Source organism: Tamandua tetradactyla, chromosome 6 (assembly GCF_023851605.1).
Source record: "Tamandua tetradactyla isolate mTamTet1 chromosome 6, mTamTet1.pri, whole genome shotgun sequence".
Taxonomy (NCBI): Eukaryota; Metazoa; Chordata; class Mammalia; order Pilosa; family Myrmecophagidae; genus Tamandua; species Tamandua tetradactyla.
Window position 1 is genome coordinate 8,310,881 of NC_135332.1, and position 18,307 is coordinate 8,329,187.

The window sequence follows — 18,307 nt, forward strand, 5'->3', positions numbered from 1 at the left end:
TGATACAGATGGAAACATAGGTTCAAAGAGGCATGCTGCTCGTAAATGATCAAGTAGGGCCCCAGAGTCCCACCCCATCTTCTTTCTTCCAACTCCTGCCATCTCATTCTAATGCTGTCATTATAAAAGCAGGTGAGCTTCATTAAGGTACATATCCCACCTTGTTCCAAAAAGCATTTCAGGTGACTTACGGAGATGCATATGGTACACCATGATAAAACTTAAGCAATGAGAAAATCAAAGAAAAGCAAAAAGAAGATGGGTAAATATGATGAAACCAAAAGTAGAGTTAGTAAACAAAATATATATACTGCAAAATATAATAAAACTGTTAAAATAGAGCTGCATGTTTGGTCTGTGCTCCATAGCAGCTAAAGAAAAGAAGGAAGGAAGCAAGTAAGGTTCAATAGTGTCCATAGTAGAAATCAAATCAAGTGCTTAGAAGCACAGCTTTTCTCAGCGCTGAGACCTGAGAGAAATTTCAGCTGTGAGACCCTCACTGAGGTGTGGTAGAAAGTGCTTCTCATGCTGGAATGTGTCTGCAGATCACCTGGGGATTTTGTTCCTATGTAGGCTCTGAGTCAGAATGTCTGGTGAAGGGTCTAAGATCCTCAGTTCTGACAAGCATCCAGTGATGCCAGTGCTGCTGGTCCTGGGACCGTACTTTAGGTAGCAAGGATGTATGCCAGATTGGGGAGTTTGAAATTATTCTGCAGGTGGTGGAGAACTACCTTCATTTCTTCTTTTTCGGCAGAGGAGGGACAAGGTTGGGTTTATATTCTGGAAAGATCATTGGAGTAGAGAAGATGGACTGGAAAACAGTGAGATGGGTGGAAGAGCAGCTATACTGTGTAGATGATTATGTTCTCAGCAACATTCTTACAAGAAAATCAGCAGCAAATTCCTTAGGACTATTTCTTATAATCCTCCTCATCTTGAACTGATGAGACATAGTCAAAGGACACAGTTCTATAAGGGATCAGAATGGTGGATTAATCCATAAAGTTTTAACATCCAGAAATCGTTGTTGTTTGTATCTTTAGGCAAATCTTTACAAATGGTAATAGTTCATTAAAGTAATACTTTTGATAAGAATTAAGGTGCAAAAGATTAAGGATGCCTTACTCTCTAGCAAGAACCAGAGGTTTAGACAACCCCTGTTCCCTGTTGAGGGGAGAAGTCATCTGAGGGATAGGGGAGTAGCGAAGACCGTCCCACCCTGCAGGCAAAGAGCAATGTACAGCAAGGACCTGAAGCCCAGGCAGACAGGGTGACAACAAACATGGAGGGATATTCCCAGAAAATGAGATCTGACAACCTAGCAGTGCAAAGTGAGGTAACCCTCAAGCATCAATTCTCATTTCAGCCATCATCAGCCAGGTCGCTGTGTAGGCACTGGCACCCTGGCCACCCGCTGGTGTTCAGGTCTCTGGCTCAGAGACAAACAGGAAGTAAAAGTACCATAAGAATAAATCACAGAATGGTGCTCTGGGGTCCCTTAAGTATGTACTGCCTAAGGCTAAATTGCTTCTAGGAACAATTTAAACTTATGTCGAGAGTGTTCTAAGTGGATTTAGGCTCTGTGTACTATTTAAAGTGACCGTAGGGCTAGAGTGACCTGAAACGTTAAGGTATCTGCCTGTATTTTCAACAAGGGAGCAGGAGAAGAGCTGTTCCCAGTAAGCAGGAGTGAAGGCACAGTGGGGATAAGAAAGAGAGCCACCTTTATGTTTACATTCAGTGAGGCCTACAAGTTCAGCGTGCCAGTTTTATATGCATAGGAAAAAGGGCATGGAAAAATACAAAGATACACAAAGCTATGTGTATCTTTTCTGAGTTTAGGCATTACACAAAAGCCCCTCTCCTCTTCATCAAATTAAGTATAAACTCAACCTGGCCTTCACCCGTGTTCTGACCTTACCTTCCTTTTCAGGATAACCTCCCCTTCACTTATTCCAGCTGGAATGCATGGTCTTTTCTTGAGCACACCCCGATTTTTCTCTTCTTTACCTTTGCAGATGCTATTTCTTTGACAGGCAGTTTTCCCCCTCTTCTACCTTTTGCCTGTAAAAAGTGTAGCTATTATTTAAGGCTTTGAAGTGATGTACCAGGTTGATGTGCCCTATGAATTCCCGATTGCCTCTCAGAAAACGTGGACATGGTCTTACATAGCCATAATGTCATTGTCATTCCTAAAAAAGCAGTTAATTTTAGTGACACCAATGCCTGGTTCATAATTAGGTGTACTGAAATGACTCAAAAATACCATTTTACAATTAGTTTGAATGGGGATCCAAACAAGGTCAAATCATTACATTTCTTTGTTATGTTTCTTATGGCTTTTTAAATCTACAGCAGTCCTTTCTTCACTTTTCCCCCTTGCCATTGAATTCTTGTAGAAACCAGGTCAGTTGTCCCATAGAATGTCCCACATTCCGGATTTATCTGTTTGCTTCTTTTTGGTATCGTTGAACTTCTTCCTCTGCTCTTCCCTTTTCCTTTTGTTCTCTCAAGTGAACGCTTAAGATACTTACTGTTCTCTCCTGCTTTTTGTCGTTATCACATACTTTCTGTTATAGTGTAATCTCCTTAAAAGGTGAGACCAAGAATTTGGTTTTCCCTGCAGCAGGCCTCAGCCTGCATTCTCTTGTTGGGTTGTCGGCCGTCGCTTGAACTCCAGTTTACCTCTCTGCACTGCCATGCCTTGCCCTGAAGAGACCCCAGCATCTCTCCCAGCAAGTGAGCCAGGTCTGCGGAGGAGAGTGGCGCATGCACCCACTTTGCCTGACTCTCAGAACACAACCATGGCCACGACAGAGGGTCCACGCAAGCCGCAGGCTACGACCTGTACAGTGCCTGTGATTTACATTACCACCCATGGAGAAAGTCCTTGTGAAAACAGACATTCAGACAGCCCTTGCTTCTGGATGTTATGGAAGAGTAGCTCCATGTTCTGGCTTGGGTGCATAACACTTCACAGATGTAGGAGCTGGTGTCATAGATGAAAATTATAGAGTAAATATTGGTGTTGTGCTATCTAACTTTGGCAAAAAAGTGGAAAAGCATGATCAAATTGCACAGCTGATTTGTGAACAGATATCTTATCCAGAAATAGAGGAAGTTCAAGTTTTGGATGTCACTGAAATGGGTTCAGGAGGTTTTAGTTTCACTGGAAAAAAATTAAAATTTATGCCAAGACTAGAAAACATAATTTGTTCCCTTAATAATGCTTTTACTTAAAATGTTTTTGGTGTTTGTGCTTCTGTAAACTTAATAGCTTTAACCTCTAAAAAATTTAGTTTTCTTATGATCAAGGAAAGGACACCTCAGGTGGGCTCACAGAAATTTTCTTATGTTCTTCTACTAATTGATTGCTGTACGTAAATCTGCTTTGTAGTGCCCTAATACAAGTAGTTTCTTTTTCAGTTCATTTTATGTATAAACGTACATCTATTGAAAATATGTATTATTCGATTCACTAAATCCTACCTCTTCAACTACCTATTTTTCTTTGCTTTATAAACCATAAACAATGCATTTTACTCAATAAACTTGAATTCTTTCACAAATGCAAATTATTGCATAAACTGAACCAAAAAAAATAATAAAAAGGAGAGGTTTAAAGTTTAAAAAAAAAGTGAGATCATGTCCTAACCATCTTTGTGCTTTTTATTATGAAGCCTAACGTAGTATATGACTCAAAACTATTGTTCAACTGAACCATCTAGAATGAGTTTCGGTTCATCTTTCAAAATACGTAACAATCTAAAGAAATGTACATTAGCAGTACAGTTGCCAGAGAAGTCCTCAATAATGTCAGTTACTCTCCTCATGTGCACTGAAAGAATTGCGGTCTTAACTTAAAATGGCACATTTTAAATAACTGAAGAATCCTACTTTGGGGCATTATAAAACATTTAAATGAAATTTCCAAGTCCCCTACCTTCTGTCTAGGTCCATGTAGAAGTAATTGCAGAAATCTGTGTGTTGTTGTGCACTCAGAATGAAAACTAGTTTGCTAGTCATTTTTTCTGATCAGAAGAATTTAATTTTGCTTGGTAGCTCAGAAATAAAACTGAAAGACTTACTATAAAACACCATCATCTGTATGCTTTGTTGTTGATAACTAACTGCACTCCAAGCTTTAATAACCAGAAGGGAGTGGAAGAAACTTCAAAAGGTTGCATGATAAATGTTTTTGACAATGTGTCAGCTGAACATTAAACAGAATCTTTGTAGATCCTCTCATTCTAAGTGATTTAAATGGAAAGTTTTAAACTTCTTCCTTCGTAAGTATTGGCTCCAGATATCTCAGTATCCTAAGGTTAAAAAAAACCAACAAAACTGTATCTGGCATATATGATTTCCATCCCCCATATGAATGTGGGATGCAGGAAACAGCCTTACCTAAGAATCTTTGTCTCTACATCTTGACCATTTTCTCTTTCATCACCTAGCAATGCACCATCATTCTATTGTAATTGCTTCCTTTATAACCTGAAATGACTATGCACATGCAAATATAGAAATACAAATATAATAATATTAATATTGTATTTGTAATAGTAATAGTCCCCTAATGCCACTTTCCGGGTCATCTCATAATTAAAATATTGTTGGTCCTTACATGGATTTAAAAGGTCTGCTCAAACCGGGTAGTACGAAAGGAGTGTGTGTGTGTGTGTGTGTGTGTGTGTGTGTGTGTGTGTGTGGTTAGTGTTTCGGAGAGAATCCATAAAAAAACAAGAGAAGTTTCTTCCCTTTTAATATCCCTCTTTTTTTGGCACCATACTCTAATACACCAGCCATTGGCATCACTATTACTATTTAAATCTTAATTTTCCCTCTAGCTTTTCATATATTCTAATCCATTAAATAAGGACTTAATATCTTAATATCAAACCAGGAGCTTTTGGAATCACTGATGGCTTGAAGGAAGATAGCCTCAATTTAGGCATAAGAAAAAGAATTCTAGATACAATGAGCCACAGAGGCAAAAGGTGGAGTTTGAGAGTTGGGAGAGGTAGGGGCTCAGGCAGCACCGCTCTCTCCAGGGTGAAGCTGACCTGGTGTCATTTTCCCTCTGCGTGATTTTCCAGCTGGACAGCCTTGGGCAAACTCTAAGAGCCTCCCCTTCCTCTTGTAAAATGAGGTCTCCAGCTCAGGATTGTTGTGAAAGGAGGTGGTGTACTTAAAGGCATGGGCGTTAGCATGTTAGCTTTGAGTTAACACAGTAAGAAAGAAGTCCAAGTGGATGAATGAGGCAACCAGTGAAGGGATTCAGAGCTAGGTGGAGGAATTTTAGCCTCAACATGGTAAGAGGTAGACAGGCATTTAAGTTTTGGAAGATGGAGAATGACTCAAAAAGGCAGTCTTTGAGAAAGTTTTGTCTTCATTGAAATGCAAACAATTGGGAAAAGTCTGGAATCCAAATGTGTAGTAATGCTGGTATGAAGAAATGAGGAAGGACCTAGATCAGAGTCATTTCAAAGAGAAATTGAAGGAGCTTGGGCCTGCTAAGTGTACATGAGAATGAGAGCGGGGATTCTGAAATACTGTAGGATTGAAACGTGGGTGACTGTGTTATTGGTGGGCAGGCAGGACAGTTGGGAAGGGTGCTAGTTGGGGGAGGGGATAGAATCAGGAATTAGGTTTGGGATTTGATAATTTGAGATGATGGTGAGGTTCATGGTACACACAGAGAGCCACATTAAAGGATTCGTGAACTAATGAGTGTGGAGATAAACTTTAGATGTCATCAGCAGGAAAGCACAAGTTGAAACTAGTATTTCCCTTGTCTGTTGGACAGCGGGAACTGGGTATCATGATATGTGTTCAAACCCATTGGCACTAAACTGAATTCCTGGTCTTTCTGCCCCAAAACCATTTCCTCCACTGTTTCTTTTTTGGCACCACACTCTAATGATCAACATCACTGGTATCGTTATTACAATTGAATATGTTACCTAGAAACTTATTTTCCTCTTCCTTTCTATACAGTCTGTTCCTTGACTTGGTTAATGACTGCACCCAGCTCGCCATGCTGGAAAACTTGGAATTGACCTTGAACCTCCCTCTCTCATAGAGGTTCATTCTCCCACTGCCATGCCATTAGGCCTTCTGGCTCCAGTACTGCCTATGTGTGCATCCCCTGTGGGTTCATCATTTCTCACCATCTCTGGTCCATCCCTCATCTCTCACAGGTTTGTTGCAGCAACCTCCTAATGGTCTCCTGACCATGCCAGAGTGAAGTCATGAAGCAGATTCTCTTATACATGTTATATGACATTGGGCTATAAAATTGTGGGGTTTTTTTAATTATTTTTATTTTTTTAGAGTTTCCAAACCATTTCTCACTGACTTGATATTTAATATATCAAGTGAGAGGAGTGTAAGGTAGTTTGAGGGAGAAAAAAAAAAACATCTGGAGAAATTTCAGTGAAAATGCTGTTTTAAGTGAAAGGCAACTTGATCTTTATTTACACAATTGGCCAATGTTACCAATAAATACTGAGTACCATGGTATAAATAACAGTATACTAAGCATTTCAAAGATCACTTATAAAGCATGGGGGCAGAAATCATTGCCAATATGGGACTCATAGTCTAAGATGAGAGGAAAAAAGACATCCTACTATGTGTGTGTAAATATGTTACTATACAGGGGACATACTGACTTATTGAGAAGTATGAGTTGTCTCCAGTCTAGGTTTGAAATGTTTCATGGAGGAAATTAATCTTGACTTCAGTTTTAATAGAGGAGAAATTCATGGCTTGTTAGGGAAGAATTGGAAGGGTGCTGCAGATTCAAAGGCTCGCATGTGTGAATGATTAGCGTTGTAAGAAAATCAAAATATAAATGAAATGATTTATGGGTCTTCCCTCTTCCCTGGGCTTGCTCAGAAGAAGGGGTGGTCTGTCAGGGTTTAACAGTTACGATCTGTTCTGCAGAGAAGGGAATGAAGTTTAAATAATTTTCACACTGGCCAGATGAGGAAATTCCTCCATGATCCTAAGAAATCTAGCTGTGATCGTGAACTTGATCCTAGACTTCTAACATCCGAGATAAGAACTTGTCCACAAGTGAAGCTGTCTGGAGTGACAGGGGAAAAACTGCTTTGAATTTCCTGAGTAGAAAGATACTGGCTACTTTAAGAGAAGTGGGTAATGCCAGGAACGTCTTTGGTGTGACTCAGGAAACATTCATGAGGTGCCTTCAGAGATTCTAGCTTCCTTAGATCATCAAAGTCTTGGAATAACATTATTTCTTTTCCTGGAATCTCTGTTAAGACCAGGAAACGCTAACTTCTTTTTTAAAAGAAGCATTTTTAGGATACTTAAAGGAAGCTTTTTAAGGAATTTTTAAGTATTGAATACTTTAGTATTTGGGGGAAAAAAACATTACTCTTGTTTTAATGATGGCCAAAATATTTTCCCCTTTTATGTTGAACTGGTGACCTAATAAGTGCAATGGCAATAGCTCATATCAAAGGGCAATTTTTCATATATGTGCTCAGTTGCAACAACTAAAAAGCTTCCACCCGAAAGGATCTTTGCCTAATGTGAGGAACAGCATATGTATTGGATTAAAACCCCAAAAGTTTTCCCTTTCTTTACAGCAATATCCCAGGAAGAGAGAGAGACTGAATTATGAGGAGTTTTGTTTGTTTTTTTTAATTAAAAAAAAAAAGGGTGCTTGATTGGAATGTTAAAAGATTTTAAACTTAAAAGTAGGCCATAAAAGGGAAAAAGTCTCCTATTGTGTTGTGAATCCACTGGTGGTTTCTGTGGTTCTGGTTTCCTTTAGATATTAGTAGGAACCCACTGTCCACTCCCATGGCATCACTAGTAAGCTGTTCTTACGGTTGTTACTCATCCTGAGTAGGTCTAAATGAAGAGAACTTGAGTGACGTTCCAGCTGAAGAAGACTTGTTACTTTTGCTTGTAGATTTGCCCTATTTTTAGAAAATAAAGTAGCAGCTCCAGTGGCCTCTGTAAATAGCCAGTGAAACCACCCAGTAAAAACATCACTCCTTCCCATCGTGAAATCTTCACTAGGACCAGACTTGTATCTCATTCTGTGGGTGACAGGGCTCGTCCTTCTTGCTTTATCTGGTCATTTAAGAGGTGATAAAAATAAACAAATCTATAAATTCTGACATGAAATCTATTGAGACTTTTGTTTGTATTTTACCTCACCTTTTAGTTAGCAGTAATAGAGAAAAGAGGGAAAAAAAGGCATTTACCCTTTCTGTGTCAATTTGCATGTCAAAGAAGCCCTACTCAGCAATACTGTCAGCACCATTTGTAGACTGAATTAGCGAAAAGCCACTTAAACAAATGTGGGCCTTATTTAAAAAGTAATTAAGGTTTAAATTAGAGTCACCCTTATTTTGTCTTTATAATTAGTGTCTCTTCACTGCAGTCACAGATCAGGGCTCAATTCTGTTTGATGTACAAACCAACCAGTGGAAGAGAGGTTTATGCCGGGATTTTGTCATCTTGACAGACATTTTATGGCACAAATTTTTAAATGAAATGACATGTTTTAAATGCAGTTTTTTTAATTACATGTTTTAAAAACAGCCCATTTCTACTAACAAATAAACCTTGAATTTTACTCTATATAAATTATACCTTAATAAAAATATAAATAAACCTTCCCTTTTCAGTTATCTTTTCCTTAGCTCAAAATATGAACATCCCATTCCCTGCTTCCTTCACTTTATGTCCAGAATATACATGGGGAACTCTCCTAGATCACCCTCTACCAACTGAGTGGTGATGAATCATTGGTTTTCTCCTGGGTAGGATAGTAAATTTGAACCTTGTAAAAAGAAGAAAATGGTGACTTCATTTTTTTTTTTTTTATGGGAAAGCTTATTTTTAAAAAAACGTTTTATTATTGGGAGCTTTCAAACATACACGCAGCAATAGGGAAAAGTAAAACCCCCACATATCTTCACCCAGTTTCGGCAATTTTCAACAGTTTGCCTGGGTAGTTTCTTTTTTTTTTTTACATGGGCAGGCACCAGGAATCGAACCCGGGGTCCTCGGGCATGGCACATGGCAGGCAAGCACTCTTACCTGCTGAGCCACCGTGGCCCACCCGCTGGGTAATTTCTTTATGGCAGTATCTTTAACACAAATACTGTGATTTTTTTCCCCTTTTCTTTTTAAACTCTGCAGTCATGCAGAGGTTTAAAACGAAGGAGGCCCAGGCAGAATTTCACCCAGCAGAGGCTCATCTGTTTCCCTGTTTCATGACCCCACACTTGATGCTAAAACCTCAAAACCATGAGTTTGCTGACCCTAGTTTTTTATTTATATGGAGCAGAATTTAAATCCACCATCTTTGTTGCTTACTATGATTTAAACCAGTCCTTTGAAACACTAGCACCCATAAAACACTAAAATGCAGAGTCCGCACTTCCCCGAGACTTTGGAGGCAAATCTGTGGCACAGAACAGAGGAAAGGATCTGTCTACACTCTACCCTCTCAACGTATGATAGAAAGTCAGACCCAGAAAAAATGTGCTCTAAGCCTCATGGCCATTTGTATAACGACTAGGCACAAGCATTTTGCCAGGACTTGGGAACACAAGATGTGGCAGAATATAAATGCAAATTACATAAGTCAGTGAAAATTGGTTTGAAAACTACTTTTTTTTTTAAATGCATTTTACAATTTGTGTAACATAAATGTGTAAGAGAATCTGCTTCTGGAGTCTGCTGTGCCATTATAAAATTCCCAGAACAACTGATTCAGGAGAGAAGTGGCCTTTCTATGGTCAGTAATTCCATTTTAATTTGGAAGTGGATTTTTCCTAATTTAAATTTCTCACAACTGAGATTTTTACAAAGATGAGAATTAAAGAGTTTAAGATTGTATTCACTGGTGAGACCCTGGAGTCTGTATGTTCTGGGTTGTGAACTGGTGACAAATTTGTGTTTTTACACAGCTTGCTGTATAAAGTAAAGTCACAGCTCTTACATGCTGAAATGGAGGTCCCAGCCTCACCTAATACTAGCCGAGAGGCTGGCGAAAGGCAAGGTCAGAAATCTCTAGAAAGACTTGTGGGCACACTAAAATGCTAAATCTGAAAGCCATTCTCATATCATATCATATGCCTTGTACACTGGGAATATTTTGATTATACTTTTATCATCACAGAAACAGAATATTTCTCCTTTACAGTGAAGGTTTCCTTTATTAAATGGCATTTTACCCACTTTATACTTGAAATGAACTTTTGTCTCATTTATTCATTATTAAAGTACATGTGTCCTTGCTATCACCTCATGCTCACTTAATTGATTCTGAACTGTGAGAGAAAACTTAGGTTCCTAATAAGTTTTAAGTTCTGTACATAATTCCTTCAAGCATGGCTTTACAAGTTAAGGCAGGGCCTGCTTTGAATTACGCTTATAAATTTTATACTCTTCACCAACAGAAAAGCCCTAGTTCTGTCACAGGTGGCATGCAGTCGGTCCATTAGCTACCGGGCCCTTCCACTAACTCTGAAGAGCCCATTAACATGTAAAAATCTTTTGCACTTTAATTTACTCTAATTATTACCATTTTTAAAACAAATCAAATTATCCTACAACCTTCTCCCTTTTTAAAAGTGTGGTATACCCTCATTGTTCTTGCAAAGCTCATTATGTCATTTATATTTTTCTTTTCAGAAGTGTCCTTTGTTCCCCACCAACACAAAGCACTCTCAAAGTCAAGCACAGTGTGGCTTCCTACAACAAGATGACTTACATGGTATTTGAAAGCAAAATGTAATTAGGAGGAAAGGATTGTCTTTTCAGTAATGATGCAGGTTAACACAGCAGAGCTGAAACACGAGGAATAATTTTGCAGAATAAGCAATTTAACTGTTCAAGTTGTGTGTGTGTGTGTGTTTGTGTTTTATCCAGTGTTGGACATTCCATTCTTTAATTATCTTGAGCTTTTCTCAGAAATAAACTAAAGGTTGTGATTTTTTTTCTGCCAAGTGTCAAATTTGAAAGTTTTTGAATAAAGAAGCCACAACTGAAGAGTAAGTCCCCCAGTTGTCCTTATTGCGTAATTGTGGTCATTTTACATAGTCCTTATGCTGAATAGCCTAATAATTTTAGACTATAAGTCCAGGAACAGCTGCCTTTATAAACTGTCATTTTTCTTTCATCCTAAAGCATTTTAATTTTTTTGAAAGCAAAATATTATTTGGTTACTTTTCAATATTTTTACGTAGATAATAAAAGTAATTTCTAGATATAACAGCTTTCTCTGATTAAACTTAGATCACATTTTACATTGTCAGTTAAACTATGAGCAAATTTTTAAAGTGGTACCTTTTGAAAATCAAACATAATTTGAATTCTATCTTGAAATATGGTAGACTTTGTAGTCTCTTCTCTGTGCTAAGAAGGGAGAAAGGATCACTTCTAATTATGTTATCCCGTCCTCTTTGAAACTCTGTTCTAGCTAGATTTCCATAGTACTAACTTCTCTATTCACCTCCTACCATCTGAATTCTCATCAGTTTTCATGGCCTCCTCATGCCTGCTCCTAAGTGTGGGTATCACCCAAAGGTCGGGTTTGAAGACCTCCTCTCTTTTTACTTGCTTACCTGGGAAGTTTCCCTTTCTGCACTTCTGCCCAGGACCTCTGTCCACCATCCAGACCCATCTTTCCAATGCAGTCTGCTGGATAGCTCCTCCTGGAAGTCCAGAACCTCAAATTCAAATGTCAAAAGCCATAATGCCCTACCACTTCTGATTGCTCTTCGCCCCTTCATCAGTTCCCAGCGTCACCATTCCCTGGCATTCAGTGTCAAAGCCTCATGTTATTCTTGAACTCCTCTTTTTTATTGGATCCCACCACATCCATCCCCTTATTCACACCCACTGTTCTATTTCAAGCCCTCTCCAGGCTGGCCTTCACTTGGCAGCAGCCCCCAGGTTTAACCTCTTAACTTCACTCTGAGGAATAGTTTCCTCAAAAATTAGGGAAAAAATACTAGGGGCATGTGCAGGAAGAAATGCTACTATGGAATGAGGAAGGAAATTGGTTTCTGGCTTTAACACTTGGGAGATAACAAGTGGGCATGGTGAAAACAGACTCAGTAAAATATGGGGCTGGCATCAGGTCATAATGAGGGACATAGAGAATGGGAGAGGGGACTTGGGATATTGAGCATAGGAGAACAACTTTTTGTTTAGGATGAGGGAGATTCTCGTCTCCTGTATTTTTTTCAGTAAAATAATAATTAAAACTAAAAAAAAAAGTCAAGGGAGTATTCTTTTTTAAAATTGTGACAGAAAACAGACAATATACAATATATAATATTTTGTATATGTTTGTAGACATGTAGATATTTAGAAGACATATTGTATAATTCTGTATTTCAATGAACATAATAACCCTTAGTCACATGTGCAATATTAAGGACAGTAGAAAACCCTGGTGACTAAAGTAAATTTCCTCAGGGAGTAGAATTAAAATATTTATTAATTCCTTCCACAAACATGAATTCAGTGTCAGCTGTGTGCCAGGCCGGAGATAAAGATGAAGGCTTGCAGAGACGAAGAGGGGAGAGCACTGGGCTTCGGTTGCTCTCAGTCTTACACAGCCAAGTAATTCTCTTATCCAATGGTGGCATAAAAGCCCAGAAAGGTCCATGCTTAGCTCTCTGAGTAGGTCAGGAACCTTCACCACTGAGCAGAGCAGGAGAGACAGTGGCTTCCAGGCAAAGAAATGAGAAAGGAAGTACAGAGCAAATTTAAGTCTTACAGCTGGGAAATCGCATCATCAGATTTAAGTTGAAGAAGAGCACTCTGATGGCAGTCTTAAAACCATTCAGAGAGCAGGAAAGAGTGGGAGCTTAAAGACACGTATAACTCTTCTTCCTAATACAGTGATCATTAATCCTAATTCTCCCCTATTAGGCCACAAGAGAAACTGATAGTATTCTATTTATTGGTATCTATCAAAAGGAAAAAAAAAAATGGTACTTCATCAACAAGCATAGGAACAATTGTATTCCCTAATTGTTTTGGGACAGAGCATAAGCATAGAATTACATAAAAATTAAGGGATAGGAGGAACCTCCAGATGGGTCTGTAGGCCACCCTAGTCCTGAAATGCAGAGAGGTCAGCCTGCTGCAGAACATCAACTAATTCCATCCCCTTATCCCGTATTATCGACAGTGCTTTCCAACATGAAAAAGTTAAAATGGTCTTAGCCCAGATACCCTAAATATTAAGAGAAAGATCAAAGGAGAAGATGGAGTAACAACAGAGAAGATAGGGTTTAACAAATGAGTACGACTGCTAAGTCATTATATTAATATTCCTCTTAGTCTCCAGTGTCTTAGATCAGCTAGAAGGAAAAACCTAAAATTGGGGAACTGTACCCCAAACCAAACTCTGAACTCTGTTCTACAACTAATTATTGCCATTTGCTTTGAAATGTATTGCTTTTTGTATATATGGTATTATTCACAATAAAAAAATATAAAAGTAAAGGATTGGGGGCATTTCAATCTATTTTCAGATCTGGTTGAATTGTGGATTTACAGTCAAATGTAATATCAAGGACAATAAAATCTTTAACCTCATTCTCAAACCATTTTATGAGTTTCTTACCTGGGGCCCATCCATGGATAGGCTTCAGACAACCTATGGGCTCCCTGAAATCACGGGCAAGATTGTAAGAATATGTTTTCTTCTTTCTGGGGATTGGCTACATTGTTTTCCTTGGGTTCTCAGAGGGGAGAGGTCTATAACACCCCAAAAGTTTAAGAACTCTGCCTGTATCTGTAGTTGGAAAATACCAGAACAGCATTAAAAGAATGTTTAATGAAGACTACCTTAGACCTTTTGTGTGGATTCCCAACCCTTATGCCCAGCTGCTACCAGCATCTCCACTTGGATGTGGAATAGGCATTTCCAGCGTAATATATCCCAGGCTGAACTCTAGATCTTTCCCCAAAACACTTCCACCCTGCTCCAGAAATTCCCATTCCCCTCCCTGACTTTATCTCTCTTCTGCTGTTATCACTGACATGTATTACACTTGTCTGCATATTGTCTCCCCATATTACAATGTAAGCTTCATGGATGCAGGGAATTTTTTTTTTTTGTCTATTTTCTTTCACTGCCATACTTAGAATCCTTAGCATAGTTCTTGACATATTGCACAAACTTATTTGAGAACTTACTGGGCAGTTTGCTTTTACCATACCACATGCTCCTCTCACTGTAACTTTCCACCTATTATACTTACATTACATTGGATTATTTGAATGGATCTTGTTTCTTTTCTAGTTCACCTCTCTATTTAAATAGTAATTGGTACAATGATAATTATGGAGCTTTGTGGTTTCTGTGTTCCCTATATCAACCTCAATTCTATCTCCAACAGCTATTGGCAGCTGAAAGAGTTCATCTCTCTGCACTTCCTACAAGTTCTTCAAATTCCATGCTATTCCTCTGACTTGATACAGTGAATGTGTTCATTTATGATGACTAAAATTTACTCAAATTACCATAATACAGTTTTTGAAAAATGTCATGTTTGTCAGATTTACAGTTCCTGTATGTCATAACACTTTTCATAGAGTTAGGAGTGTGGATGGAGCTATTTTAACTTGCAATAGCTTTACGCCTTAGTAGATGCTTGTGATTCTATGCTGACACTGAGACATTTTAATAAAATGAACTGACACCTGCTAATTTGTCCACTTTATAAATTTGAAATTTTTTTATACTAGGTATACGTAAAGCAGAAAATATCTGGACCTGACATATAAAAGTCTGTTTTTGTTTACCTGAACTCTTTGGAATAAAAAATAATAGACTAAAGATCTGAGGCGGCTCATTTAGTAAAACTTTTTTTTCAAGCAAACTAATTGTTAATGGTCGTGTGTTTGTTTTGTACTATTTCAGATTCTACAAGACGAACTAGACAACTGCTCAAATCAGGTGCGAAGTGCAGAGAAAAAATTACAGCACAGAGAATTGGAGTCACAGGAACAGGTACAATCTCCTTTCCTGCTCAACTTCTTGGTTTGTTTACTTTCTCTAGGTCAATGACTTTATGAATTACCTGTTTCAGCTAGAGTACTTTGGTTGCAAGTGACAGAAAGCTGCACTTCTAGCTGGCATAAACAATAAGGGAGTTTATTGCTTCATCAAACAGGAAGTACATAGGTAGGGCAGGCTGGGGGCAGTCTCAGGGCTCTGGCTCTGCTTTTCTGACATTTTGGTGGCTCAGCCACTTGTGTTGCCTTCATTCTAAAGGTGGTTCCCAGAAGGCTGCAGCAGTTCCTGACATCCCATCCAGATCTAGAAATATCCAGTCAGGTTCTAGGGTCTCCTTCTGAACAGTAAGGGCACCTTTCCCAGAAGACCCACCTCCCTTCACATCTCATTAGCCAGAACGGGTCCTTGGCAAGTCCCTGGTAAGAGGACTCAGGGTTCCAAAATTAGCCTACACCTATCAGGATCTTCTCCTAAGTGATGGACTTAGGACTTAGGAGAAGAAGGCTAACCTGGCCAGAGGAGAGAGGAAATGGACATTGGGTATGTAGCCAACAGTATCTGCTATGTCATCCTGTAAAATTAAGCGGATATTTTATTGAGTTGTAAATCATGTTTTCTTTTGAATTTTTACTATCCTCTTTTTTCCATTATGTTAATAAAATGAATATTATAAACCAGAAAAATCTGGCTCTGACAATAGCTAATAACATTTTATTTTCAAATGGCAAGAATTATTTTCATCCAGTTCTTCTGGTTATAATGAAATATTCTTAATGGTAATCTGACAATTTAAAATAAAAAATCAATAATGCAGCAATAAAGATCATGAGTCTTAATGAGACCTTTTTAAAATGCCTTGTCCCCAGCCATTGGGTATAGCATTGTTAACATTATTCTAAAGTGCCATTAATCCGTTATGTACAAAATCGTCCATAGGTGTAAAAGGCTTTTAGACTTGAGTTGTCTCATAGTAAAACTCAGTACAGGTGTATTATATTAGGTCATTTTGACTTTGTGGGAAGAGTAAACACTGAATTAACGCTGGTAGGGAAGCTTTTTTCATCTCTGTAGATGTTTACAAATAGACTCCTAAGGCAGGGCATTGTACAAATTGGCGAAAGTAAGCACCTAATAGTTGGTGAGTATTACTACATAATTAATTGAATTGACCACCTATAATTCTTTCCTACTCTCCAATATATAGCCTGTGTGATATGTATATATTATGTATTTATGAGTATGTATGTATATATATCATGTATATATGTTATGCATGAATATGTATATATGCATATATACAGACATATGTATACAAATACAGAGTCCATGCCATACACACAATAATACTAGTGTAAAACTAGCATGGAATACTATGATTAAAAATCAGTAACCACTATACAGCGAAGGTAGGATTTAACAAATGAATATGATTGCTGGATCATTAAATTGATATTTCTTTTAGTCTCCAGTATCTTAGAGCAGCTAGAAGTAAGAATCTAAAATTGTGGAATTGTAACCCATACCAAATTCTGAAATCTGTTCTACAACTAATTGTTGTGTTGTACTTTGGAATTTATTGCTTTTTTATATATATATTATTTTTCATACACAAATTTAAAAAGTCAATTGTGATGATAAAAAAAGATATTTATTCCTTCTAGCCTCCTATATTCTGGAGCAGCTAGAAGGAAAAATCTGAGATGATGGTATGGAAGCCTATGACAGTCTCTGGGATCTGTCCTGTAACTACTTGTTGAAGAGTGCTTTGAAAGCTATTGCTTTTTTATTTCTTTGCTTTGTATATGTTATATTATACAATAAAAAAAGTTTTTTAAAAAAGTCAACATGTAAGTCACAATGATTATGAATATGGAATTTATATCAAAACATTCTCCATAAAAAAATCAGTAACTACAATTTATTAAGTGCCTACAGTGACAGGTACTGTACGAGAAACATTCCCAATTAGTTCCTGTAATCCTCATAATAACCATGTAAGGTCAGTATTATTCTCCCAGTTTTCCAAATGGCATACTGAAACCCAGAGAGGTTAAGTAAGTTGGCAAAGACCACACAGCTAGTAAGTAGTAGAGATTCATTCATACCTGGGTTTATCTGAATTCCAAACCTTTGTTCCTTTCATGACACTTTTAAAGTACATTTCAAGTTAATGAAAAAGAGAGCTTGAGAGCAGTAACAGAGGACATAAGTCTTCATTTTAATCATAAGCAAATTGGATTGAGTTGAGCCAAATTTATTGAGGATGGCAGGGAAACAAACATACTGTTCCAGATACTGGTACAGTAGCAATATGCTACTAACCCTCCATGGGCAGAGAAAAGCAAAGAACAAAGAAACCAAAAACCTAGCAGATTGGCCGACTTAGGTGGATCAGTGGTGTTCAATCTAATCAGCATAACTCTTTTTGTCACTAAGCATCAGCTGATCTCCCTCCACTGTCTAGGAGTCTTGTAACTAGAAGGAGAAAAGACAAGCTTCTTACAAGCAGGAAACAGCACTCTTGGGAGAATTGGGTCTTCTCCAATTTGTGATAAAATATGACTTAAGGTGAAACTTTGTTGACATCACTCTAATTCATGGCAAAACTTCTTACAGAAAATTCCGTCATATATTGAGAGTAGGGAAATTAAGAAATCCCAAAAGAACCACAGGGAAGGATTCAGGAACTACTTTCAGTCTTTTTTTATTGGCTTCTTTTTGATCATCAAAGTTGCTTTCATCTTTGTAGTGACAATAGCTTTTTAAAATACTTCTTACACGGATTCCTGATATCTTCTGTTAGGCTACAGTTTTCCAAAGAAATGTCAGGAAATACCCATGGGTAAAGCTAAATGTTTCATAATCTTTGTAGCCATGAGATGTTGGGTTCTTTCCATGAGGTCCTAGGGTGTAACCAGAAAAAATGCCAGTTGTTTCAACAAAACTGAAGAGCAGATCATTCCTCCATTTTTAATTTAATCTGTTATTCTATCCAACTTTGACCAATTGCCTTCTTTCAATTTGTGATACTAATAGAGGCAATCATACATAAGTAGAGTTGTTGTCATGTATATTTTTAAAGTCCCCTTATTTTTGAGCTTACTTAGGATATGTAAAATGTTGAAATTATTGTCTTAGGAATTTCCTTTTGCTATCAAAGTAATGCAGTAACAGTAACTAACCTCACATCAGCCAATCAAACAACTGAAATGTGTGCAAAATAGCTCCTTAGAACTTTCTTCTCTTTCTTTTTAACAAAGTATTATTATC

The 18,307-nt window shown here is 37.8% G+C and overlaps 1 protein-coding gene and 1 pseudogene across 5 annotated transcripts in view; both read left to right on the forward strand.

The window, feature by feature from the left end:
* Positions 1–18,307, forward strand: part of CEP112 (centrosomal protein 112) — a 587,527-nt gene that overhangs the window by 512,949 nt on the left and 56,271 nt on the right. For all 5 annotated transcript variants that reach the window (XM_077163631.1, XM_077163632.1, XM_077163630.1 and 2 more), the window contains one exon: positions 14,942–15,031. In XM_077163631.1, the coding sequence (XP_077019746.1) occupies positions 14,942–15,031 (90 nt within the window). The remainder of the gene's footprint in view (positions 1–14,941; positions 15,032–18,307) is intronic.
* LOC143685789 (deoxyuridine 5'-triphosphate nucleotidohydrolase pseudogene) lies at positions 2,700–3,407 on the forward strand (annotated as a pseudogene).